Raw genomic sequence first — 27821 nt, 5'->3', positions numbered from 1 at the left:
TATGACAAACGAGCATGTGACCTCTCCTTTTATTTTCTTTTTAAGCAGCTTTCAGCTTTAACCTAATGGGTCTGTTTATTTTATTCTGCATGCTTTCCAGTGGATCGTAAAGGTGGGAATGCTCACATGATTTCTTCATCTTCAGTTCCTAGCCGAACGGTTAGCACTAGCAATGCATTAGGCCCTGTGTGTAAGCACAAGAAACCCCTGTCCGCTGCAAAAGCCTGCATTTCGGAAATCCTTCCCTCCAAATTCAAACCCAGGCTCTCTGCTCCCAGCGCTCTTTTGCAGGAACAGAAGAGTGTCTTATTGCCGGCAGAAAAGGCTCAGAGCTGTGAGAACCTTTGTGTTTCATTGTCTTTGAATGATTCCAAAAGAGGTCTCCCCCTCCGAGTAGGGGGGAGCATCGAGAACCTGCTCACGCGCTCCCGGCGGGAGTGGGACAGCAAGTCGAGCAGCACCGTGAGCCTCCAGGAGTGTGGCACCAGCGCCAGGCGGCCCTGCCCTCTCTCCAGAAAGGCCGGAATGCAGTTCACCATGTTCTACCGGGACATGCACCAGATCAACCGAGCCGGCCTCTTCCTGGGCTCCCTCTCCTCCTCGAGCGTGCGAGATCTTGCCTCCCACTTCGAAAGGAGCAGCCTGGCATTGGCCAGGGGCGAGCTGGGCCCCAGCCAGGAGGGCTCGGAGCACATCCCCAAGCACACCGTCTCCTCCCGCATCACAGCGTTTGAGCAGCTGATCCAGCGCTCCCGGTCCATGCCATCCCTGGACCTGTCCGGGAGGCTGAGCAAGTCCCCCACGCCTCTGCTGTCCCGGAGTGGCCTGACCTCAGCCCGCTCGGCTGAATCCCTCCTGGAGTCAACCAAGCTCCGGCCCCGGGAGGTGGACAGGATGAACCCGGGGGGGCTCTATGCCGCCCCGACGTGTAGCAACATGGCCGAACCCACCTTGGGCTTGAGGGGCCTCGTGCCTTCTGAGCCCCTCTCTGCCTGCTCTGACGAGCTGGACCACTGTTCAAACATCTCCAGCGACAGCAGGGAGGGCAGCAGCAGCAGTGTCCACGGAGACTTTCCCAAGCACCGCCTCCCCAAGTGCAAGGGCACCTGCCCGGCCTCGTACACCCGCTTCACCACCATCCGGAAGCACGAGCAGCGGCAGACGTCCAGGCAGCCCGACTGGCGCCCAGATCTCAGGGGGGACAGGAGCACACTCCTCAGGAACATCTACCTAATGAGCCCCCTCCCTTTCCGGTTGAAAAAGCCCCTCCAATACCACCCCAGGCAGCCTCCCCCTGGTGACTTCTCAGCCCCCCTGGCCGGCCAGAAGCCAGACCTGCCCAGCCAGCCCCATCAGGACGAGACCCCCTCTGGGGGGAAGCCCTCGGTTCCCAGACGCCTGTCTTCCCGACACACCATGGCGAGGCTGAGCCGGATCTCGGAGCCCCCTCAGGGGAGACCCGCAGTCCCAGAGGACTGCCTGAGGGCCTTTCATAATGGCAACTCCATGCCGTACTCAGACCCTGGCCTGGACAGGAACAACAACCCACACAGTGAACTGGGAACATCCCTCGGAGGTGGCATTTGTGTATTTGCCCAGTCTCACCTCACCCGTCTCTCCACCTTGCTTGCTCTGTCCCCTCTTTCCGTGTGCCCTCGGTGCTCATTTTCTGGTCTGTCTTTTGTTTTCTGTTTGTTTTGCTTGGCAATTAATCATGGCTCGTAGTGGCTGCACTTCTTTAAAAACAAAGCCCCCCATGTCATTTAGACTAACCACCAAACTCTGTTTCGAAAGAAAAATTGGCCGTTTAGCTCAGCTGAGAAATTCGTCCATTTGAACTCTTGAACCCCTTGGAGTTCACGCCAATCCACAGTCACCCCGCGGTTTTTTGAGAGGCAGCCTCTCCCAGTGGCCCTGTGTGTGTGTGAGTGTGTGGTGTGTCCCTGTAAGATCCTGCACGCCTCTTAGGAGGGACACTTTTCAGAGAAGGTCCTCTCTCCGCTCACCTTTTGCCTTCTGATGAGTTTGCTTTGTATTAAACTGGCTTACGAGTACATCCAAAAAGTCGGGGCGGGGGGAGGGTGGGATTTGGGTCTTCTTCAGAATTTGAGTATTGGTCAATAATCCACAGCAGTGAAAACTTGATATTGATAATGGCTGAAGGGTGAAATCTTATCCAAGTCTGGTTTCCCACTAAATCTTTGCATGTTTTAATTCTACTTTGTTGTTTTGAAGATTCAGAATCACCAAGACATTTTATACCTGCTGACTATTTGGAATCCACGGAAGAATTTATTCGGAGGCGTCATGATGATAAAGAGGTAAATGCCATCTTGAAAATCTCTTAGCTCTTAGATAAAAATGTGAAGGAAGCGAACATTCTAGGCATCTGTCAGAGAGGTGACATGACCTAGAGAATGGGAAGCAAAGATTGGCGTCTTCACAAATGGCTTTTTATGCGGCATAAGCTCAATTGTTCCACTTTTCCAAAAAGTGGGACTGATTTCCCCACAGGCACTAGGTTCTAAATGCCAAGTCCCACTAGTGCCCCTGCGGGGGAGGTTCGCCACTGCATTCAGCACCGTGTGAAGGAACCCGCAGTTGGCTCCACTCGCTCACCCCCTCCCCAGTCCCTGCCTTATTATTCTCTACATCTGTCCCCAGTCCTGCCCACCCCTCTGTTGGCACAAAGCACAGTTCCTGTTGGGGAGGGTGCAGCAGGAAAAAGGAGACTGAAAAGTAACAAATAATGACCACCATGATACATTTTATAAAATAATTTGAAGAAGTTGCCTTTAACTCAGAAGAAGAAGAGCTACCCCCATAGATGCCGGGAAACCCCCACCAGGAACTTCCGGGCACACACCACTTCTAGCAGCAGCTGAAATGTCTACGCAGCAGTGGAATGACTGGGAAAAGAGCGTGTTCTCTTGGGATTTCAGAAGAGGCAGTTCTACGTATCAGCTAAGGGGGCAAAATCACAAGGGTCTGTTGTGATAAAGTCGTGTTTCGAGACATGGTTTCTGGACTTTGCATTCCCAGCAGGAAGGGTCCAATAGACTAAACCAGCTCCAGGGACCATTTTCCCGTGTCAAGTTAGGAGCTGGAAGAATTGCTTCGAGCCTGGTGCCAGGAGGAGAGAGTGCCCGTGTGTACACAGCTCTGTCCCTTTCCCTGTAAAGTCCGAAGCCCCTTTCCTACACTCAGTTTTGTTGAGTGGTGTCAGAGTTGAGGTGGATTTTCCTTCAGGATTTAGGGTAAAGCTGGCCTTGGGGGGCTGGATGATAATAGTCATTGCTGCTGAGACAAAAAAGACTGTAGTTCTCCCCACCTGCAGGCATAATACGGACAGTATTCATTAAGACGGTGTCTGTCCGGGGAAAGAAAGAAGGAAGCATGTGATATGCAGACTTACTTGTAAAAACAGATGAAAAACTCACAGTGAGGGTCCATCAGGCCACAGACCGTTTCACCTCTAGTAGCTGTCCCTGAGATACAAGGAAGAAGATGACATTCCGTTTTACTAGTATAAATACTAGTGTCCAACATGGAAGGCTTTGTGATAGGATCATGCCCACTACATGGGAGGCATATTTTAGTTAGTTTTTTTTTTTTAGCAATTGCTGTATTACAGGGTGCATTCAGAAGGGGAGCATCTTGTTCCCTGAATAACACTGGCTCACAGTTGTGTCTTCATTCATGGTGTTTGGCTTCTCTGGTTAAACTGTGGGGACGATGGATTTGCTGAGGTCCGATCCAAGCACTGGGCTGGGAGCTTTGCTCCCTTTGCTGCCCACTTCCACTGATCTTATGTGACCGTGGCCTGAGCACCGGGGGTCACAGGAGCCTCCAACAGCAGTCCCTCCCCACTGCTACAGAAACAACTCACACTACCAGCTAATGGAGTGTCAGTCCTGACAGCTTTCTTTGCAAATACTTTATTACGAACATTGATGATCGTGGCATTGCAGAAAATGAGAACATGTCAGTCCTGGAAGGGACGTTAGTAGGCCTCTAGCCAAGCCCCCTTGTGTTAGCCAGGAAAGGACTCCAGGGGGGTAGTGACTTGCCCGAGGTCACACAGCAAGTTAACTGACACCAGAGGCACAGCTAGAAACCAGGGCTCCACATTCCTGGGCCAGTGCCCTTTCAGTGGCGCTGGGCTTTGCAAAGCACTGTCTCATGTCTTTTCTCATGTAATCTTTATGACAACTTACCTGAGCACTGGACATCCCACAGCCATTTGAGAATTTGTTTCTTGATTATTTGTAGTCCCTGGTGACAAATGGGAAAATCAGGCTCACCATCCTTTGGGGCTGGGTGTCACGTGAGGCATTTAACTACCTGCTGGAAGAAGACTAATGCCTTATTGAAAATGCTAAGAATTACTAGGCCCCCACAATGCTTTTCTACAAGGAATGGTAATCCCAGGAATGTACGACCAGAATGGAATAAGAAAACACATTAAAATTCTATTCCATAGCGTCACTTCAATAGGGCATGAGGACATTTGGTAAAAGGCAACATTGTTTACTTATTTGAAAAAGCCTTTAAAAATAGAGGAAGAAAAGAGCAAGCCCTTAAAAATAGAAGTAGATGACTGTTGCCTTAATTTAGGGGAGCATAATTCTTCTAAACTGAGGTGTTTTTATTCCAAGTTCATCCTTTATATTTATATTCTACATCACTCCTTTAAACTCAGCCTCATTTCACCTACTGAAGAAGTAGTTATGTAAAAAGTACAGTAAGAAAGTAATTGATATTGTCAGTCACATAAATAGCCTTTGGTGTGTGTGCTAAGGCCTCCTAGACATTGTGCTCAGGAAAGGAGTTGGCCAGCCTAGGAGAAGGGGTGCCATAGTTTCTGAAATGGGCATCTCTACTCTGGAGCATATTAGAGTAATAGACCTAGGAAGCCCAAAAATGATCTAGTTGCCATAGATCCTGCATAGTAAGAGCCCAGATTCGGGTAGGAGGAATCAGCCAGCCCTGGCCCCACCATGGGAAGACACTGAGAACTCATCACTGCCTAAATGAGGTGAGGGCAATACCCTCAGACCCCACCTCCAGCCCAGCATGCTTGTGGATGCTCCAGATACTCCCCCCACCCCCAGAGGGCCTGGATTTCGTGGCCATGTATTGGGGACAGGAGGCTTTTGGCTGAACCAGGAGACAGTTTCCTAGACTGTAACTGTCTGGAATTCATCCTTCCTCCGTGGCCCAGGGTTCCCCAGGTGTCTCCCACGTGGTGCCGTCTCCCTCCTCCACAGAGTATGTGGGCTGTGGCTACAGGGGGACATGGTAGTTGTGGCCATTAAGCCCCTCTGACACCTGACCCTCAGCGTTTCCCCCCATTCACCCAGCAGCTTTTTCCTTAGTTGTTTTGTTGGCAGTTTTCCAACACCCTGGACCAGATGATTCACTGCCCATTTTATGCAATTTCATGGCAGAAACTTTTAGCGGACCAGAGACGACTTAAGCGTGAGCAAGAAGAGGCCGATATTGCAGCTCGTCGCCACACGGGCGTCATTCCGACGCACCATCAGTTTATCACTAATGAGCGCTTTGGGGACCTCCTCAATATAGACGATACGGCCAAAAGGAAATCTGGGTCAGAGGTCTGTTTTGGTTGCCTCGGTCTGCTGCTTGACCCAAAGCATTATTTGCCTTCCCTTAGCATTGCCTTCTGTAGGCCAAATTAGTTCTCCAAACGGCATCTGTCATCCTGGCTTCCGTAGGCTTGCTTTGGCTCTTCTGTGGCTGGTCATGGACATGAGTCCCATTATGTCCTGTGCTCTGTATGTTCAAGCATGCCTGGCTGTGGGACCGGGATCTGCTGGTGCACACCCCCCCCATGCATGCCTAGAGCATCGGCTGTCTTCACGAATCCAGTCCTCTACATCCTGCATTTTATCATGACACTGTGTTGCCTGTGTATTCTGCCTAGAAACCTTATACCTTAGCCCGTGTGTCTTAGTAGCTGTTGTGTGGGCAGTTAGAAGATTCTTCTTTGAAGAAATGGTTTCGTGAAACTTATTATAAAAGTTAGCAAGCAATGCATTGTTTACACCATTTCCCCAGGTCCCGAAAATCAGAGAATAATATTGTCGCTTAGTATTGTATGATGAATTAGTTGAATAAGGTGTTTAGTAGTGCTGAAGCCTCACTGAAAAATTTTGAAACCCAGGGAGTTTTGTGGTTAGGATATACCCACCGAGGGAAAGAGGGCTCTCTGAGAGACATTTCATTTGTTCCTTTAATTTTGACATTTCTCAGCTGAGATTACAAAACTTAATATAAAAGGCATGAAGAGAGCACAAACCTTTGAAGCGATTTTATCCAGGCCTTGGCCTCCTGTGCTCAGGCCAACATGTTGAAATTCTTATGCCGGCCAAACACTGCTGCCTGCGTCAGAGTATGTTTTGCCGTGGGACCCTAAGTGGTCCGCTAAGAATTAGCTCCTTCTGGGGAATTGTGTGTGTCTGGGGCTTGGGAGGCAGGGAGCTGGGGAAGTGACACCAAAGCATATACAGGTTTATAAATCTTTCAGTGTAATAGGAGCTTGATATTCATGTTTCTACCCTTTGAGAGACAGAGGCACTGGCTATTCTCATCAAATGGTTTGTTTTTTGTTTTGTTTTGAAAGAAATGTCTCTCTGTGACAAAGAGAGAAAAGAGAACCAGCATGAAAGAAAAGCAGGGAAAGGGAAGGACGCTCTACGGTGATGAAGAGAAAGAAAATATAATGAGGAAGAGGCAGAAGTTAGCAGGGGTAACTCCGATGCAAGGGAAAGGCAGCCCCCAGCCCTCAGCATTCCAGCTCCTCAGAACCACCCTGTTCCGAAAGCTCTGGTGATGGATTATCCTCATTCACAGGCCTACCTGCTTGTTAGTGATGGGGAAGAGGGGAATGGAACGCAAGGCACCATAGGGCTGCATAGATCCATGTATAGGAACATGCACACAGAAATGCAGCTGGGGCAGAACAGCCTTGGAGAGAGGCAGGCAAACTGCCTAACCCTCCCTGCCTCCCTTCCAGAGCACTGATTCTCAAACTTGGGTGCTCATCAGAATCTCCCAGGGGCTTGTTAAAATACAGATTGTTGGGCCCCATCCGCAAATATTCTAATTCTGGGGTGGGGCCCAAGGATTGCCTTTCTAGCCAGTTCCCAGGTGATGTTGATAATACCAGTTTAGAGACCCCACTTTGAGAATCACTGCCCTGGATGTTGACTGACAGACATGGGAGAACAGAGACCAACGAGTCCCAGGTGCACAGGGCTATGTAGAAGTACCCCAGGCCCACTGAGTACAATGTGGGTGACCAGTAATTCTGTGCAAGACCCCATGTGGAGGCAGAAATAGGACCCAGACTGTGCCTTTGGGAAGCTGGGAGTCTAGTGGGGGAGGCACCCCCATGACCTTGGTCTGTGCTGTGGGAGCCGGGGGAGGGGTAGATGGATCGGGCCTCAGGGAGACAGGTAGATGAAGAGGGAGATGCTACTTTGCATAGGCAACGATGACTCAGAATATGTCTTAACAGTTCCATGGAATCAGTGTTTTTCTCAACTTTGAGTAACATATGGATTCTGATTAATGGAAAAAAATTTGTTTTCACCAATCCCCAGTATTGGCCTAAGACAATTTACAAGTTAAATAGTTAATGACACACCTGCAAAACTTAATTAATTTAACCGATAGGTGAAATCCCTTTGCCTGAACTCAGTTGCCACGCAAAGTGTGAATATGGTGCTGTTTGGTACACATTTTTAAAGTCCCCACAGCTCTACAGCTGGCTGTCCTTGGGTAACGACCATCTTTTTTTCTTTTTTTTTTTTTTTGATTGGAATCACTGTGAAATTTTTGTCCTTACAATGTTGGTTATCTGGCCTTCTCTTTTGAACATGTCATTTATCATTAACTCCACATCCGCTCTTTTCTTATTTGCTTACGACAACTAAATTGTGCTCTTCGGTCACAGACGGACACAAATGCAAGCATTGAAATTGTGTGGCATTGATTGTAAAGTAGTCATTCAGTTGACCTCTAATACATATGTGAGCAGATAGATAGAGGCGAAACATCAACATGAAAATGCAAAAATAAATTCCTGTGGGGAATTCACCACCCTTAAGAAAATCCCTACAAGATCCCAGCTTGAGGAGCCTACTAATAAGGTACATATCACTGATGGGTTTAGGACCTAAAACTAAGCTTGATGGAGCTTTTATTTATTTATTTATTTATTTATTTATTTATTTAAGATTTATTTGACACAGAGAGAGATAGCAAGAGCAGGAACACAAGGGGAGTGGGAGAGGGAGTAGCAGGCTTCCCGCCAAGCAGGGAGCCCAATGCGGGGCTCGATCCCAGGACCCTGGGATCATGACATGAGCCGAAGGCAGACGCTTAACAACTGAGCCACCCAGGCGCCCCTTGATGGAGCTTTTAAATACCTTTTTTTTTTTTTTCTCACCGAGTCTCCCGTTTTCCCCCTCTGCTTTGTCCTCTAATATTGAAGAGAAAGTATGTGAAATTGGGGAGAAATTACCCAAAGACCTTAACCCACGTCAGGAATTGAGATTTGATCTGAGGGATACTTGAGAGCCTCAGCCAACTTCAAAGCAAGGAAGTGATGGACGGAAGTATTTGAGGAATGTTATTTGTGCTCCTGAGTGACAGTAGATGAAAGTGAAGAGAAGACAAAGTCAAAGGAAGCTTTGTGTGTGTAGGAGCTAGAGGTCAGACCTGAGCATGCTTGTGGAGGGTTCTGGAGGGAGGTCGGTATGACTGAGTGACAGACTTGAGGAACTGGAGTCTGAGGAGGACTTCCAGGCCTGGGGGTCCAGAAGGAGAGGGCTACCCGAAAGGAAAGGAAGCTTTGGAGAAAGAGAATGAACTCAGGGCTCGCTTTGTCTGGCTTTTGGGATGATCTCACAGGCCAGGAGAAATCTATAGAGTCACAGATGATGTGAGAGGTGAATCAGGGTTTCGTCCACTTGCAGATCATAATTTAAGTCAGGAGAATAGGAGATGTCCCCCAAAGAGTAGGAATGTCTGAGGACTTCTGGCCGACTGGTGTGTGTGTGTGTTGTTTTTAATAGCCATGGTCAGCTTTGGGGAACCAGCGCTTCAGCTTTGGGACTTTTTGAAACATCTCTTCCCCAAATCTGGTCCTCCTTAGGGAGATTCTCATGCATGACATAGTTGATCAAACATTCATCTAATGTTCTGCTGAGGTCAGATAAGTGGAATTTTGCCCAGATTTCTCCACCAGAATGAACTAGTTAGAGTGAATTTTTCTGCTTTGCTTTCTGGAAACTTCTGAAAAATGTGTCCTTTTCATTGTACATAAATTGTGATTTTAAATTTTCACTGTTTCTTGTGTTTAGATGAGACCTGCCAGAGCCAAGTTTGACTTTAAAGCTCAGACTCTAAAGTAAGTACTACCAATTTGTTTTTATAACTGTCTCTTTGAAACACAGCTCACTTGTAAAGAGATGGAGAACAACAATGATGATTAAAAACAATAATTTATAGAGTTTACTACGTGCCAAGCACCATTCAAGTTACTTACATGTGGTAACTGATTCAGCCATCACCAGAACCCTCTGGGGTTGGTGCTATTGTTATCCCTGTTACACTAATGGGGAAACTGAGAGGCTGTGAGGTTAAGGAGCTTGCCCAAGCTGGTCAGTGATAGACGCAGGGGGTTCAAACCCTGGCAGCTTGGTGCCAGAGCCTGGGCTCCTACCACTGTGCCACCTTGCCGCCTCCTATCCATGGACTCAGTTTGCTTGATGACGTGGTGGCTCAATCTGACCCATTCTTTCTATGGCAGGAACCAGAACCAGTATCTATAATGATAACTTCATTAGTTTTGCTACATCTTATGACATTCAGTGGTTGTGGGAACCCACAGGAAAGCAGTATGTTCCTCAAAAGGGCTAGCTCCATAAAATATTTCTCAAAAAAAAGTCTTCCATCCTAGCAAGGAGTCTAGGAACCACTGCACACTATGTCAATACCTCCCATGCCCCCTTCCTCCCAGACGGACTTTGCTATTGGCATATGATGGCTCTAGAAGGCCCTCAATGAAGAAACCTGATTAGCTTATTTAACCCAGTGTTACCTAATTTTAGATGACCGGGAAGCCTTTCTATTCCATGGAAATTTGGAAAATGCTAGCAAGCCTGGGTTCTACGAGGAACCTGCTCACTTCCTATCTAATTATGGATTAAAATGGGCCATGAGTTGCCATTGGTAGCAATAACCAGCAGCCACCCCATTGCCCTGCTGATGGGAGGCCCCACATCTCCATTCTTGGTGATGAGAGGGGAAGCTCTCCATCACTGGACACTGAGTAATGCCATGGAGAAGGCTACTCAGCCATGATTCTGATCTCCTCCAACACAAAATGAGTGACCAGGCCACAGTCTTCAGACCTAGGCACAAATTCTGGTATGTTGGGTTTGATTGTAATCACTCCAGTCCTTTAGCTCATCAGCTAACAAGAGGTGGCAGTCTAGTGTGCTGGACAGATGGGCTCTAGAGTCAGGAAGTCCTGTGTTTGAGTCGTGACTGGGCCCCTTACTGTCTCTGTGACAGTGAGCAAGTCACCAACCTCCACCTCAAATTTCCAAATTTATAAAATGGACATAAAAATGCCACTCTTGCAGGGCAGCTGAGGTAATAGTTATAAAACATTTTGCATAATGTAGCAAAAGTCAGCATCTCCCCCTGCCCCTTCTTTTTAACCAGAGAGAAGATAACAGAGTTCTATAAATTAATTTTTAGTTTAATCAAATGGTACCTTTTCCCCCTTTCTCCTTTGAATTGAGAGAGGTCCCTATAATCATTGAATGGTATTGTGATGATAATCTTATATTTTCGGAGATTTCATTACAAAGTCAGAACAATTTTTTCCTTAGAGCAACTTTGTCCAATAGAAGAGGGGAGAAGGCTGATTGAGACAGAATTGTCACCATTTATCAACAGTGATAATGCTGGGGGTGCCTGGGTGGCTCAGTCAGTTAAGTGTCTGACTCTTAATTTCGGCTCAGGTCATGATCTCAGGGTCGTGAGATTGAGCCCCACGTCAGGCTCCCCACTGGGCGTGGAGCCTGCTTAAGATTCTCTCTCTCCCTCTGCCCCTCCCCACCCTGCACACACTCTCTCTCTAAATAAAAAAAGAATTAAAATGGTGCTAATGTTGGAGAGAGGAGTCTACCGCCTGGCTCTGTGCTGTTACTACCCCTGGCTCCCTCCCAGAAAAGTTAATAAAACTTTTTTTTTAAAAGAGTAAAGGACAGATCCATTGACTTGAGTCTTCTAAACGTCTTTAATCACTGGGTTCTACTTTTCTCCAAAGTATGTTACTCAAAAAAGTGTCCTGTAGGAGCACTCGAGTCAACAAAGTTAAACAGGTTTCTTACCCGCAGGACTTCTCTGAGCCTCTCCTGTGCTGATAATAGACATGGTGACACTCCAGAAAAGACCTGGAGAATATCGTATCAGTGCTTCTGGAACCTCATTACCACCAGACCTTGCGCTGTGGTTCTTTGGGAGATGGGCATGTGGTCCGCAGTGCAGGAAGGATGGCTGCAGACCTCTCAGCCGCCCCCAAGCTGACGTCCTCCTTGCTTACCTCCGGGGCCGTGACACTCCCACCTGCCTCTACAGCTGCAAGTCACTGAGGGTGGGAGAGCGTGGAGCATACAGATCTCCAGCAGGGGTGGATATGCTGAGGGTCCTGCACATCCACGTGTCCATGGTTGGGGAGTAAAGAGAGGAGGGGATTCAGACACCCCCAAGGAGAGCTATAGCAAAAAACTGGCCAGAAACATTCTCTCTTACAGAGACAAATGCCCTAGATCCCCTCCACGGGCCTCCTCAGGATTAGCATCTTCTCTACCAGTGCGACGCCACAAAGCCTGCCTTGTTCTTGCACTCAGCACAGTGCGGACTTGGTGTAAAGTCTTCCAGATGTGCCCCCATTGTTTAGCCAGCGCCCCTCACATAACCGTGCGGCTTCCTGGCACATTGCAGAGGAGACAGGCCCACCCCCTCCAAATTGCAGTCAGAGCCTTTCTTTCCATTGCTTTTGGTTTGATGCAAATGGAAAAGATCTAGGTCATTTTTTTTTTAATTCAAAAAACTTCAAGTTACAGTTGTTATCCTCCTTTTCAGTTTTTGTTTTGCTTATAATTTATCTTTTCATCTTTTTTTTTTTTTTAAAGGAACCCTGGTTAGAGGTTAACAGCATCATTATTAAGGCCAGCAAAGGGATGGATGGAGATAGAAAAGTTGCAAAAATACATGAAGAACATTTTAAGGAAAATCCACTTTTCTTTCCAAGGTTCCTTTCCCATGTTGAAAAGGAAGTAGTGAATTCCCATTTCCTGAGTGCTAACTCTGTAACAGGCACCGTGCTGGGTGTTTTACTTGCAATTTGTTGCTACATCTTTCCAGCAAGTCTGAGTTAGCTCCTATTTTCAGATAAAGTATCTCAGAGAGATTACGTATCTCGCCCCAGGTCTCAGAGCTAGTAAATGATATAACTGGGCTTTAAACCCGGATCTGCCTGATTTCAGAGCTTTTCTGCTGCATGATGATAGACGGGTGGAGGATGATGTGGTGGGTGGCTAGCTGGCTGACTGGATGGGAGGTCACACGGATGTCAGTCTATCACAAGTAATTTGAGGGTCGTTTCAAGCAATGAAAGCATGCCTTGCTAGGGCATAGAAGGAGCATAGTGAAGACAGTGAAAGTATCTACAGGGAAATGTTTATCATCATTTACTGGACATCAGTTGAGACTACTGGGTGCATTGTTACGTGTTGCATAAATATTCTGAGCATAAGACCAGCATTCACAAAAAATACATTGAGAAAACCACGACAAACTCACACAGCCTGTGAGCACTTTGGAGTGCGGAGTCCTTTTGAAAGTTAATATCCATCCCACGGAAGACTGGAAGGATGCCAAAAGGGATGTAACTTCCTGAAAAGTGAGGTTCTCCCTTCCGAATATGGAGGCCCCTCTTCTATGATTTGTCCCCTTTGACCTCACTCAGAGTCTCCTTTTGCTAAAAAATGGAGTGTCTTCATCTTACACATTTTGAGACATCTGCTAACATGCTCTGACCTTCTGTCAACAGGGAGCTTCCTCTGCAGAAGGGGGACATTGTGTACATCTACAAGCAGATTGATCAGAACTGGTATGAAGGAGAGCATCACGGCCGGGTGGGGATCTTCCCGCGCACCTACATAGAGGTACCATCCCTCCTTCTCTTTCCACAGAAGAGCCTGGTCATGCCCAAAGCACCACTCACTTACCAAGAACTTGTGTGTTTTTGTTTTTTTGTTTGTTTCCTCCCTTGCTCTCACCCCCTCGCTTTCTTCTCTTTTCCTTCTCCTCTGCCTCTTTCCCTTTCTCAGCTTCTTCCTCCCGCTGAGAAGGCTCAGCCCAAGAAGTTGGCACCGGTGCAGGTCTTGGAATATGGAGAAGCTATCGCTAAGTTCAACTTTAATGGTGATACGCAAGTAGAAATGTCCTTCAGGAAGGTAAGTACCCTCTCTTCTCAGCCCTGGGGCTCTGTTTGGATGGCCCTGTTCTCTCCAAGAGGGGGCGTCACGGCATATGGGATGGTGTCCCATACATACCCATGTACTAGTCTCGTGGTACCGTCTGTGCCCGAGAGATGTGCCCCATCAAGGATTGCATGAAGGGCAGGTGGAGAATTTTCTGAGGTGAGGCATTTAAAAAATAAACCCTAGGCTTTGTCAGGGTTTAATTAACATTAAGTTCACTGACTAACGGCAGTATTTCTAGAGTCTTAGACCTCTTCAGCCAACATTTTTTGAGCATCCAATGATGTGAAAAGTGGTTGTGACTAGGTTTTACAACATATTCCTATGGCCCAGTGAAGAAGAGCAAGTCCTTTGAAGCCAAAAGTCAACTTTTGGGGAGTTAAAGACTTTTCCAAGCCGCCCTTTGATCATCTGTAAAATGAAGACAAATGACCCTCTCTTAGAGCTGTTTTAAGAGGATCCAAGGAAACCACCTCTGTGAAGCCCACAGCATGATGCATGGCATCTAGTCGGTGCCCGCAAGGAGCTCAGTGTGCCCGCTTTGCACACGAGTGAGCTGTGCAGGGATGCCCTCCTTCCCTGCGATCAGATGCTCTCTTCCCGTGTCAGAACTCCCTGGCTTTACTGAAGTGTTATTAGTTACTAATTTTAGTGAGGATTTAGGGAAATGAACACATGCCTTAGAAAAAGATGGAACTACCTTATGGAAAAGAGAAGCACCCTACATGCCCAATATCGGGAGACCAGTAATTGAGTCATTATATGTGTGTACAATAGAACGGCCTGCAATGGGCCATTATGCTGTTGCTGCAATAACATTAAAACTGTAGAATTCTATTTGTTGAAAAGAAGGAGGTTTGTACTATGTCATAAAGGGTGAAAAAGAAGGTTGGAAAGGGGAATACAGTGCATACTCCATTTTCATAAGAAAAAAATATGTGCAAGTCTAATTCACATGAACAGAATTAAATCTGGGAAATACCTATATCAAAATATTAACTGTGGTTACCCCGAGAGATAATCTTCTGGGTAATACTAGTTTTCTGCTTAATGTTTGTGTTTTAACTTTTCTGTAGTGGTACAGGGAAAAAACAAAGTTCTAAAAAGGAAGAAAAAAAAAGATAACGCTCCAAAACCTTTGCTTTAGAGAAAACGGGATATCAGTTTTGTGATAAATGAGGCAAAACCCCTCCATTTGGCAGTTGGTTAGGGGGATGACTCTGACTTTCTCCTTTACTGTAATATTTGGAAACTAAGCTTCACTTCTCAGCCTCCAGGTAGCTCTCCTGCTGTCAGCACCTCATCTCCGTGAAACGGATTTTATCCGGGTCTAGCAAGGAAGGTTTTTCTGGACAAAGGATGTGATAAACAATGAAGGATGGCACAGGGTGCAGGCAGGGGCCTCAGACCTGCTGAGGCGTGGTGGCACAAGGACCCTTCCTTGCATATCTTGCAGGGTGAGAGGATCATGCTGCTCCGACAGGTGGACGAGAACTGGTACGAAGGGAGGGTCCCAGGGACGTCCCGGCAAGGCATCTTCCCCATCACCTACGTGGATGTGATCAAGCGGCCCCTGGTGAAAAACCCCGTGGATTACATCGACCTGCCTTTCTCCTCCTCCCCAAGTCGTAGTGGCACCGTGAGCCCACAGGTACCTAAGCTTCTCATCCCTGGTCTTCACGTTCCTCACGACCAGTCCACACGGCCCCTCTGGGGTGGTTCTGCAGCACTGTGATTAGGGACCATCTGCAGTAATGCAGAGGATACACACCAGGGTTTGTTTTCATGCATACAAATGACACGTTTCGAGAACTTGGGAGGGAGAACTATTATCGTGGGGAAAGGAAAGAGCTTAAGGTGATGGCTCTGGGGATAAGATGATTAGGGCAAGAGAAATGAGAGACTTGAGCAGTTGGCCCAAAACTGTATAGGAGCAGCCTACCCTGGGGGAAGCTGGTTGTCTAGGGACCACCAGTGTCCCATACATACCATGACCCAGGATGGTTCTTTTCATCATCTTTTCGGTCAAGGCTGGCCTGCAGAAGGCAAAGATTGAAAGAGAGATTATCACGTTCTCATCCTCAGACATATGGACCAGATCCAGAGTATTCTTTGCAAGTAAGAAACCAGGCTGGGAAAGAAACGTATAGCATCTCTGTCTACACTGGGCCGAGAGGAAGTAGGTTTATAGGCATAGTAAGATGTTTGCATCCCTAAACATTAATTATGAACAGACTTGTTTTAAAAAATATAAATTATTCCAAACCCATCCCCACTTCCCCAAAGCCAAGAAAGAATTAGGACCTTGGGTTCAGAAGAGGCATGGTGGGGTGACTTCCTGTGAAGACCACTGACCATACCACCGTGGTAAGTTGTAGGGAGAATGGCCAGAGGCGTGAGAGCAGAACCCGGACCTGGACCCAGGATGACACTTGGGTGGTGCCTCTTTTCTGTCATCCTCTCATCATTTCCTCTTCTCCCACCTGCCCACCCCTGACCCCAGGGATGGTTCCTGGCAGAAAGCATTAGACGGGCTGACCCGGGGCTCCTGCACAGCGAGATCCATCTCCTGCGATCTCATGGGGAGAGGGCATGGGGTCAGTGCAGGCCCTTCTGCTTCCTAGTAATTTGAGTAACTCAGCGAGATTCTTCACTTGACTGTAGCCAAGCACAACTGTGAAACAAGATGACTCCACTGCTCGTACCCCTGTCTGGAAGGCTCTTTGCTGAGAACTCTAGAGAGAATAAAAGCCCACAGAAGGGGCAGGGCAGTGGCAGGGCACCTTTTTTCCTTCGTGGTGGTGGGTCAGGGCCTCTTCGGTGGCAGCGGGGGTGGGGAGGGGTGGGGTAGGATGGGGGCCTTCCAGTGTGTCCCTCTGAAAGTCTGATTCTGCAAACCGGGCCAGCGCCATCTGTAACCGCCCCAGTGGGCCCCTTCCTCCCACCTCCGTACCACTCGCTTCGCCCGCCCCTCCTCCACCACCGGCACACGCCGTGCACACACACACGGTACGCGCACACGCAGGCACCCACGTCCCACTTTCTCTCCAACCTAACCAAACGATTTCATTTTTTTGGACACCAGAGTGTCCTTGCCCTCTGCATTTCATTCCTCTTTGTATATCCCTTGTGATTATTTTCCTCCTTTCTTCTTTATGCTGACACTTGTACCTTTTGCTTCTTTCCTTTGTTTTCCTCTCTCCTTTTCTTTTTAAGTTTGCCAGTCACAGCAAGCTCATCATGCCAGCCCCCTCATCCCTGCCCCACTCCCACCGAGCCTTGTCCCCCGAGATGCACGCTGTCACCTCTGAGTGGATCTCCCTGACTGTTGGGGTCCCAGGCAGGCGGCCTCTGGCCCTGACCCCACCCCTGCCTCCTCTGCCGGAGACTTCTGTCTATAACACCGACCACCTTGCCTCGTGGGCGAGGCCTGGTTCCTCTCTGTCTCTCAGCCTTCCCTATTCGAGCTGGTCTGATCTTTCCACCCCACGCTCGATGGCTTCCCCGCTGGCCCTGCCTCCCCCCCACAAAGCTGCCTCCTTGGCACATGGTGCCCCCACCTCCCTTCACGTCAACGGGGACAGTGGTGTCCACGTGCTACTGCCAGGTGTCCGCCAGGATAGCTTCTCGCAGCTGCTGCCGGGGAGCTCTGATAGGGTCATCTCGGAGCTCAGCAACGCCTTTAGCAGCCAGGGTAAGCGGCAGCCGAGGCGAGAAGAGCGCGGACAGTGTGAGAGGAGAGCAGAGCGGGAGGCAGGTGAGAGATGCCCCGGAGCACCCAAGATCTCTAAGAAGAGCTGCTTGAGACCTTCAGACGTGGTCAGGTGCCTGAGCGAGGAACAGAGACTCTCAGATCTCCACGCGCCCGAGGAGAGCCGGCCCGGCAGGCCCCCGGGTAGCCCTTTGCCGGGAAGGGAGACTGAGCAGACAGACCTGCATAGAGGTGGCGAGCAGGCCAAGAGGAGGGCCGCTCGGAGTGCTGTGAGCCAGGTAGGCCTGCAGCTTGACCGCATGTGCCTTGGCAGGGTGGGCTGGATGTCTCACCCGTGGCCCGTCTACCGCGGCCCCACGGATGCCGGTGAGAGCCCTTCGCTTGCCTTGGGGGCAGAAATAGTACCCAGGAGGGAACGGAGGGGCCATCGATTAAGGTACCAGCCTGGGGGCAGTTGGAGGCAGAGGGTAGTCAGCACTCTGGCCTCTTGAGGCGATTCAGAAGTCACTCCCACTTTGGGTGCCTCCTGGCCTGGTGCCAAAGCCCCACGAGAAGGAAGGCCTTCCTCATGTCCATTCATGCCTCGGAGACTTCCCTTGGTTTGCTCTAACACAGCTGAGAACACCAGGCTTCAGTTTGGCTCCGTGTGGTTTGGTTTGGTGTGAGCTGCACTTTGTTTCCGTAACGCGTGGCACTCTGCCAGTGCTCAGCTCTGTCAGGTCTCCGTCCCGTCTTGTGTTCGTGTGGGAGCACGGGGCTTTTGTTCACTGGTGAACAAATGCATTTTGGTCCTAAGGAGGTGCATGCAGGCCCAGCGCTGGGGCCCCAGCAGGTACGGGGTCCTTGAGTGGGCACACCAGGTTTTTAGGTCACTGTCCCATTTTCTCTCTGGGTCAGCTACAAAGATTTCAAGGACCAGAGTGGCCTTAGGGTGTTTGAGGGCTGAAAAATTGGGCATGGGGATGAGGACAAATGTGGCAATTAGGTCATGACTCTAATTTTGGCAATGCTGTTTAGTACCCTAAAAGTCAAAGACTTCGGGCAGTTTCTCCAAAGTAGCTGGGGTTGAATGCCGGTTTGCCTCTCAGCGTCTGTGACTGGGAGTCACTTCCCCTCTCTGAGCCTCACCTGGAGAACAGGCTCACCGTGTGGTTGAGAGGGTTCCACGGAGGAATGGGTATGAAATACCCCGTGCGGGGACTGGGAACAGAACGTGGTCAGCACTTTGGAAGCTCTCCATGTTGGGCGATCTGGAGCTGCTTCTGGAACTGAGAACATCCTAGAATGCCTTTAGTATCAGGTGCAATTCTTGAAGAAGCCTCATTTATTGTTTACTGTGTACAATGCCCGCAGTAGACTCCGCCCGATGCTCAGACCTGCCATCCTAGTTTTTCTCTAAAGTCACTCAACAAGTATTTATTTCGGGCCTATAGACACCACTCTGCAGCAGGGCAGGGGACTGGGGTCAGTGCCTCCCTGCGCTGGATGAGCCCGTGTTCCAGCAACAACACAGACACAGTGGCATCATGACTGCAGTGACAGAGAAGTGCTCAAAGACCACAGGAGCTCAGAGGCCGGAGACACAGACGAGGCCAGACCTCTGGCCCCAGCCTAATGGTTAGGAGCAGAAGATTGCTTTCCCCGGGAAGAGCAGTGTGGGATAGTGATAAATAATCAGGCCAGCGAGCCACAGTCTTCTCTGTGCAAAGTAGGAGTAAAAGTGGTCTCTCCTTCATAGGGTAGTTGTAAGGATTAAATGAGCTAAGAGTGATGGCTGGCCTGTGGGGAGGCTCCATAAAGTGGATTGTTTCTCCAGCTCTGAGCATGGGGCCTAGGGAAAATAGCAGAACCTGGTCCCAGAGCAGGTGCTCCTGGAATGTGGAAGAGAAGGGTGTGTCCAGCTAAGCAAAGAATAGTTGGTTGGGGAGAGATGGTGAAGGGGCTAGCTGAAAAGAATTCAAGGTCTCTGATGTGGGAACAGTTCTGTAAACGTCCTAAGTCAGCTCACAGTGCCTGGAGACCTCATTGTTGTCAGCCGTGAGTCATCAGCACAGCCTGATTCCAGGACCCAGTGTGTACAGGAAGTGCGCATAGTGCGGGAACTCCGGGTGAGTTGAGGGGTATATACTTCCCGCTTCCTAATGGAGGACGGGGCGGGGGGGGGGGGAGGTAACTGGCAACATGGAAAGACAGGCCCGTTGAAAATTGGTTTTCCTTTCTTGGTGGGCCTCCAGAACCCAAGTGTACCACTTCCTGTTCCCGCCCTTCCTCCTGCTCTTCCAGCGCCAGCCCCTTCTCCATGGGTGTGCCCGGCCCTGGCCCCGGCCTTGCTCCCTGCTGAGAGCTGGAAGGTTGTGTGAAGGGGGCCCCTGCCCCCATACCTCCCTCCCAACACCTCTACTTTCCCCTCCTGTGACTGGGAACAGGAGCCAGCCACTCACGGAAGGGGGACTTGCAGAAGCTCCCCACCCCTTGAGGCTCTCTTTGGGGTGACAGAGCTAAAGATGGAAAGGACTTCAGGGACAACTGTTCTTTGGTGGCCTGTGAGCTTGCTGTGGCCTCAGGCTGTGTCACTTATTTGGGTAAATGCATTCCAGACCAGCGTGTGTGATCAGGAAAATCGCCAGTCACTGTTCTCCTTGCTGTGGGGAACTGAACAAAAGTTCAATTTTATGATAGTTTTTAGGAAGCTAGGTTGAATATCTGACCAGTAAGTAGAGGGAATTTAGTGGAGTACCTTAAATGAAAAGACATTCTAAAATGTTAGGATCTTTTCTTCTTTCATTGCTAATATATCGAAGGCCTCATGTGATCTGGCCATTTCAGACAGCAAGCCGGCTTCGCCTTCCACAGCCTCCCTGCTGGCTTGCCTCGATAATTCCCACCTGTCCTTCACTTCTCCACTTAAATGTTACTTCTTCCAGGAAGCCCCTCCTGACTGCTTCCCCCTGCCCCTGCAAGACTGGGTTAAGTGTTCCGACTTTGTGCGTCCACGGCCCTGGCACCTGATATGGGGGATCTCAGCTCTATTGTCTTCTTACCTTCGCTTGTCTGTGTCGCCATTAGAGTGTTAGCGCCCTAAGGTCAGCAACCATGACACCTCATATATGGAAGGTACTCAATAAATACTTGTTGAGTGAAAGAAGAGATAAAAAAGTGACTGACCCCAATTAAAGCTATGTATGATCTCCATTGCGAGGGGCGGGGGGGTAAGATAATTATATATGAAATCCAAATCAAAACCTCAATGAGATAACCACCTCACACCAGTCAGAATGGCTAAAATTAACAAGTCAGGAAACGACAGATGTTGGCGGGGATGTGGAGAAAGGGGAACCCTCCTACACTGTTGGTGGGAATGCAAGCTGGTGCAACCACTCTGGAAAACAGTATGGAGGTTCCTCAAACAGTTGAAAATAGAGCTACCATACAATCCAGCAATTGCACTACTGGGTATTTACCACAAAGATACAAATGTAGGGATCCGAAGGGGTACGTGCACCCCAATGTTTATAGCAGCAATGTCCACAATAGCCAAACTGTGGAAAGAGCCAAGATGTCCATCGACAGATGAATGGATAAAGAAGATGTGGTATATATACACAGTGGAATATTATGCGGCCATCAAAAGGAATGAGATCTTGCCATTTGCAACGACATGGAACTGGAGGGTGTTAATGCTGAGTGAAATAAGTCAGTCAGAGAAAGACATGTATCATATGGCCTCACTGATATGAGGAATTCTTAACCTCAGAAAACAAACTGAGGGTTGCTGGAGTGGTGGGTGGGAGGGATGGGGTGGCTGGGTGATAGACATTGGGGAGGGTTATGTGCTATGGTGAGCGCTGTGAATTGTGCAAGACTGTTGAATCACAGATCTGTACCTCTGAAACAAATAATGCAATATATGTTAAGAAAAAAAAAGAAGATAGCAGGAGGGGAAGAATGAAGGGGAGTAACTCGGAGAGGGAGACGAACCATGAGAGACGATGGACTCTGAAAAACAAACTGAGGGTTCTAGAGGGGAGGGGGGTGGGGGATGGGTTAGCCTGGTGATGGGTATTAAAGAGGGCACGTTCTGCGTGGAGCACTGGGTGTTATGCACAAACAATGACTCGTGGAACACCACATCAAAAACTAATGATGTATGGTGATTAACATAATAAAAAAATTTAAAGAAAAAAGATAATTATATATATTAATATGTATATTATTATATATATAATTATAATGCAGACAGGGAAGGAGAGTCAGATAGTTCACCCTGAAGGTTCAAGATGAGAAAGAATAAGCAACAGGAGGGAGAAGGTGGCGGTCTGGTAGACTTTGTAAAGAAAAGTGGCATTTGACATGGGGCTTCAAGCACAGGGAGGTTTATAATAGGCGAACAGCAAGAGGATGTCAATTAAGGCAAGCAAATAACCCAGCCAAGACCCACAGGTGGGAACAGGAAAGGGGGTGCGGGGAATTGTGAGCTTTGGGTGAGGCTTAGGAGGTCCCCAGGTGGATGGAAGAGGGGAGTCTGGGGAAGGGGCTGGGAATAGAGCCGGGAAGCACGTAGACACCCACCAGCAGCGTCTAGTCACCTTCCTCACAGTCACGTGCCCCTTGTGAATCAGTTGTCAAACTTCCCTATTTGGTGCTAAGTCCCTGCGTGGCTGCTTCCTCCCCCCTTCGTCACCTGTCCAGCCCCACCCCTGCCGCCCCCAACTCTCTGTGGGTGGATGAACACTGGTGAAAGGCTTTGGCTTTTCACTCCTTTGTAGACTCCCAGACTGAAGTCACATTGGGTCAGTTGCTCATGTTTTTAGGTGTGTGTTCTTTAGACAGTGGAAGGCGTGAAGGAAGGGCAGGGCATGTTTAGGGGAACCACGATGTCATGGGGAGAACCCTGTGCTGGAAGTCGGGATCCCCGGGCTCTGGCCCGGCACTGCTGTTGGCCTGCTGTGTGTCTTTGGATGAATCACTTCCTTTCTCTGGGAGCCTCCTCATCCATAAACAAAAGATATAGACAAGAGAACTGAAGGTCTTTTTAGCATTGATGTTTTATGATTAGCTAAAAATCCTGTGTGAATAAAGGGAAAAAAGAAACAAATGCAAAATTTTAAGAAGGGGGTTTATTATTAAACCTTCAGACCTTCACAATTGAAAAATGAAAAGTTTTCCCTTGGTTTGGGGGGTGTGCTAGGACAAAAACATGCATACAAACAAAATGCCCGAGAGTTCAGAATTATCAACCAAATTCTTGGATTCTGTCGTGCATCATTTTGGCCAAGAAGGATTAGGGTGATCAAGACCGTGAAGGGGAAGATCATCTTACAAATCTCAGTCATTAGCATCATCAGCGGTTTACTGAGCTTTCCCAAGAGAGAGGCACCATTTGCTGACTGGCATCCAGCCTTGGTTTTTAAGAGTTCCTACAATTGGCATGAGAGATCCTCATAGAATTTCTGAATTAAGAAGAGTCTTTACAAATCATCTACTCCAGTGACTTGTAACCTTTTCTGGATCACAGAACTTTTGAGAATCTGAGGTCAGCTGAGGACTCTGGGCCAGTAGTCTGGGGACGACAAGGGGAGCACACACACAATTTTGCATCAAGTTTCAGGAGATCCACACCTGAGTCCATCCAAGAGCTTCCTGGGAGTCCGTGCCCCCCAGGTCAAGAGCCCCTAGTCTATTCTACTTTTATGATGAGTTGAGAAAAGTGACAAAAACTTTTGTGATACTTGTTTGGGTCCCAAAGGGAAGGAAGCCAATCAACAATAAAATCAGTATTCGGGAAAGCCATTTATCCTCAGAGCGTCTGAGAAGCACCAGAACAAACTGCACAGCCTTAGAGAAAGGCGAGGAGAGAATGCTGCTCAGGTGATGACAGAAACAGGCTTTGGTGGATTCAGAGGGAATGCCCCTTACTGTGTGGAAGCTAGCTTTGTTCCCAGAAAGGTAACAAAGACATAGTCCTGCTTTGAGCATGGAAATTAAGGAAATCAAACGTGGTAAGATAACCCAACTAAAAATGGGAAACGTTTTCCTTTGACTCACTCAGAAAGGAAATCTCTAATAACAATTTACAGGATGGGGAGAGGCATTGGCTGCAGTTCCAAAAATAACCAGCAGGTGTTCTCTCAACACCTGAGGTAGGGAACTAAGACCTCAAGTTGAAGTGTCCACCCCTCAGAAGGCGTTAGGAGCAATGGTAGGTAGCCATAGCAACCATCATGCCAGCTACAGAGTACTCCCTGAGGCGACCTCCTGATCGGTGACCTTTCCAGCTACTCTGATGTGTCCCTCGGGCAGAGCTCAAGCTCAGAGAATCAGGGTGTAGTGGGATGCCCAGGGCTCGGGGTCTGAGAGCCTGGGGTTCACGTCCTGGCTCTTCAGTTCCCAACTCACACATATTGGGTCTTAGTTTTGTAGGGTGAGGTAAACGTGGACCACCTTGTTGAGTTACGAGGATGAAATGAGAGGCCATGGAGATGAACACGCCCAGCACAGAGCCTGTCACTGGGACTCAGTAAATACCTGTTACGTGATGCTGATATAACAGGGCAAAGAAACAGAAGCAGTTTGCTTTATCCTCCTACCCCATTCCACCTAAGAGAAGAAGATGAGGGTGTGGGGTGGGGGCGGGCAGGGAAAAGAAGAAAGTAGAAGATAAGCTGGAAGAATCCTTCCACTTTGTGTTCCACAAATCTGGAATTTAGAAAACTGAGAATTTGCATTCTGTAACTTAGTGCTTAGTCCCTGTTCTCTCTCACCTCGAGTATGAAGGTGTCCTCTTGGAAAGTTTTTGCTTTCTTCATCTTTGAATACATATTTGCATTTCTCTGATTACCTTAGGAAGGAAACAGACCACACACTACAGACCATGACGAGAAGGCTGAGTGTGAGTTTAGCATTGTAATCAGATTCGAGTTACGACAAAGTAATGTGTTCTCTGAGGAGCAGTCTGCAAGGAAGGGGATTGTGTCTAGGTGGGAAACAGTCGAACCGATTGGCTGTAATTTGTTTTATGTTTAAGCTGGGATCTTTTTCTTAATAAACGCAGGGAGAACTTGGTCCTGTTGTAAGGGTCCTGTGGAGGTGTTCTAGAGCTGAAAGCCAGGAACCCAAATCATTCAGGCCTCTGGCTCCTCTGGCCATTTGCCTGTGGTGTTCCCAGAGCTGCAAATCTGCTACCATGCAGGGCAACCCCTCGCCTCCCACAAACTGCCAGAGGAAGCCCTCCGTCCACATCTAGAGGCTGCAGTCAGAAGCCCTCTACCCAGTCCTCAGGGGGCTGTGAGTGGGGTGCCCGCGTTCTTAAGCCAGGTCAGCTCCTGCCCCCCCAGACCCTAGTTCTCAAGTCATAGGATGCGTGCACTCTGTCTGACCCTTATGTTAGAACCTCGGAGCCGAAAAGGATGTTTATGTAAATCATGTCCAATCCTCTTATTTTACTAAGAATTTGAAATCCAGAGAAATTCAACATTTTGCCCAAAAGACAATGAATTAGTGTCATAGCCTGGCCTGGAACCCACTTTTCCTTGCACCCAGTCTGGTCTCCCCCTGGAAGCCAGTATGGGTCACCAGAAAGAGAAGTGGGGTGGGGTCTGAGCAGATGACAAGATAGGTATGTGCAGTGGGTTGAGGAATGTCGTTTCTGAGCAGGTTGGGGGTAGAGGGGAGGGTAGGAGGGCAGAAGGGACCTGTGATGCTTCCAGGGGCTTGGGCCACTCTGAGGTTGAGGTCCTTGTTCACATCTTGTTCACATCTCCAGGACTTCCTGCTGTTCTTTACCCTGTGGAGAGTTTATTTGGGGTTTCAAGGCTTTGGCACACACCCAAAGCTGGAAGAGAATGCTTACTAACTCCTTGGTGGCACCAGGTGTTTCGTGGATCCAGAGGGATTAATAGCCCCAGGGAGGCCGGGGTCACATTCCTGGGGGTCTTCTGTGAACTGCAGATAGAAAGGCAACAGAGCAAGGATTCATGCAGGATTGCTCACTTGGAGAGAATAAAACCGGCACTCCAGGCCAAGGGGGACAGTTTGTGAGTGTGTGTGCAAATATGGATGCAAAGCAGTTTCTGGATCAGCAACTAACCCCTGCTTACTGTTGGCGGGGGGGGGGGGGGGGGGGGGCGGAGTGCAGCCTGTGTGTTTGTGTGTGTGTGTGTTGGTCTGATGGCTGTTTTTCTAAACATGTGGAAAAAAAAAAAAAAGCTGGTGTGTATCTCCAAGAGTTTGAAATGTACTTGGCATAAGATAATACTCTCTTTATTCTTAACCCTGGATGAGGTCGTAGTTAGAACTTTGTCTACTTTTAGCCTTAAGTACGGGCAGGGGAGGGTTCAGAGTAGCACCATCCAGTAGGAATATAATGTAAATCACATATGTAATTTAAACTTTTCTGGTAGTAAGATGGAAAAAGTGAAATTAATTTTAACAATATATTTTATTTAGTCCAACATATCTAAAGTAGTATTTAAACTATTAATATAATTACATGATAGTACATAATCAATCTATTAATGATATAGTTTACAGTCTATATTTTATGCTAAGTTTTTGAAATCCAGTATGTATTTTTATATTTACAGCACATTTCATACTGGCCATAACTCAAGTGTTATTGGCTACCATATTAGACAGCATAGATTCAGAGGAAGAGATACAGAAAGCTATACACAGTTAGAAAGGGGGCCGGGAGCGGGGGGCGCCTGGGTGGCTCGGTTGGTGAAGCGTCTGCCTTCAGCTCAGGTCATGATCCCAGGGTGCTGGGATCAGGCCCCACGTCCGGCTTTCTGCTCATTGGGGAGTCTGCTTCTCCCTCTCCCTCTGTCCCCCTGCTCGTGCTCACTCTCTTTCTAAAATAAAATAAAATAAGAGAATGGGGCCAGGGAAAGAAAAATATATGCCAAAGGAAAAAAATCTGAAGGTAAATAGCCTTCAAAGTGAAGGGCGAATCCCTGCCTCGGATATCAGTGGTCTCCTTCTCCTCTGAGGATCCACATGCTGCACACACCTCCCCCAAAACTGGTTTCTATCCCAACTATATGAAATGTTCGATTTAAATGTAAGAAATGCATTTCAAACAGGAAGAAATTGAATCTTAGCTAATAGAATAAATGTTTATTGCTTTTGTCCTTCATTCCACAAACTGTGAGTACGGAGTCCATTCATCCTTACCTTTCGGGGATGACTTAAGTTTATACTAGATGTCAACTTTGTCTAGATGTGAAGCCGATGATGACGATTATCTGATTTGGATATGGCCTGAGACCAAGGAAGATATTAGCTGGGTTAGTACCCCTTCCGGTACTTTGCATCCTTGAGTTAAGGACTGGACCATATCTGTTACCACACACTGTACCTTTTACATAAAGAAAAAGTATTCAGGAAGAGAAGCGACTGCACCTCTTGTCACAAAGGGCAGAAGCCAGGTGTTGCTATGGTCATAGGTGTCCCAACAGGACTCGAGAGGAAGGTGGTGTAAGTTGGTTAGACACTGAGGACTCAGTATTCGGTGGCTTTGTCACCCTGTGTAAATCTTCACACTTCCTTGAGCCTTAAAATTCCTTTTCCACCCTAAGTCAAAAGGTTAGTGTAAAAGTCAGATGAGGTAACGGATCTCTGTGTGCTTTGAAACTGTTTGTTTGTTTTTAAGTGCTTTGCAAAAAAGAGCTAGTGAAATATTCAGGTCCTTTTTACTATATCTGATGTAACAAACCTCTTTTAAGCACCAAATATTTGCTTGATGATCGATTCTAGTCACTCCTTTTAGATTAAATTCATTGAAAGATGCTACAGGACTTCTGTAAGCTATGGACATAATGTGAAGAGGTGGTCCACATCCTCTCTTTGTCCTGCATTTGACCCAAGGTCATTAGACCACTAGCCGCAGTTTGGAAATATTTTGGTTATTATGAGAACTTTCATTTTCATGAGGTATGACCCACACTGATCAGTCTTGACCCACTCTAGCCAAAGAATCTCAGTGAAGGGTAATTAAGGTCCTCTACAGCCTTAGTCCCCCATATTGATCTGTGGACCAGCATCAGGGGCATCACCAACAGAATTGTAGAGTGTCGAGGGCACGTGATGGAATGAGCACTGGGTGTTATACGCAACTGATGAATCACTGACCTCTACCTCTGAAATTAATAATACACTATATGTTAATTGAATTTAAATAAAATTTTAAAAATTAAAATTAAAAAAATGTAGAGCCTCAGGATGCACCCCATGTGCATGTGTCCGGTCAGAGTCTGCATGTTAACAGGGTTCCCAGGTGATGGCAGCATCCACGAAAAGTTGAGAAGCAGTGCCACACAGCCTCCCATCGAGTGATAGCTCAGCCTCGGCTTCCACAGCCACTGGGATCGGCAGCTCCCTTCCTCCCCAGGGAGCCCTTCTACTGGACAGCTTGCACTTTTAGACTTCTCCCTCCTGTCAAAATCTGCCTGTTAGGGATCACGCAGAATACATTTCCTTCTTCTGCCACGTTAAAGCCCACATAGCAAGTGCTCGGAAAT

The 27821-nt window shown here is 48.1% G+C and overlaps 1 protein-coding gene across 50 annotated transcripts in view; it reads left to right on the top strand.

Moving 5' to 3' along the window:
- SORBS1 (sorbin and SH3 domain containing 1) overlaps positions 1-27821 on the top strand; it is a 225784-nt gene that overhangs the window by 187131 nt on the left and 10832 nt on the right. For 26 of the 50 annotated variants that reach the window (XM_035724149.1, XM_035724153.1, XM_035724150.1 and 23 more), the window contains 7 exons: positions 2236-2321; positions 5451-5618; positions 9393-9439; positions 13160-13274; positions 13440-13565; positions 15049-15243; positions 16809-17582. In XM_035724149.1, the coding sequence (XP_035580042.1) occupies positions 2236-2321; positions 5451-5618; positions 9393-9439; positions 13160-13274; positions 13440-13565; positions 15049-15243; positions 16809-17582 (1511 nt within the window). Of the gene's footprint in view, positions 1-100; positions 1577-2235; positions 2322-5450; positions 5619-9392; positions 9440-13159; positions 13275-13439; positions 13566-15048; positions 15244-16808; positions 17583-27821 lie in introns of all 50 variants that reach the window. The other 24 variants (XM_035724166.1, XM_035724169.1, XM_035724173.1 and 21 more) reach the window with 4 other exon arrangements.

This window comes from Zalophus californianus, chromosome 15, assembly GCF_009762305.2.
Source record: "Zalophus californianus isolate mZalCal1 chromosome 15, mZalCal1.pri.v2, whole genome shotgun sequence".
Lineage (NCBI taxonomy): Eukaryota > Metazoa > Chordata > Mammalia > Carnivora > Otariidae > Zalophus > Zalophus californianus.
This window is presented reverse-complemented; position numbering and strand designations above follow the sequence as displayed.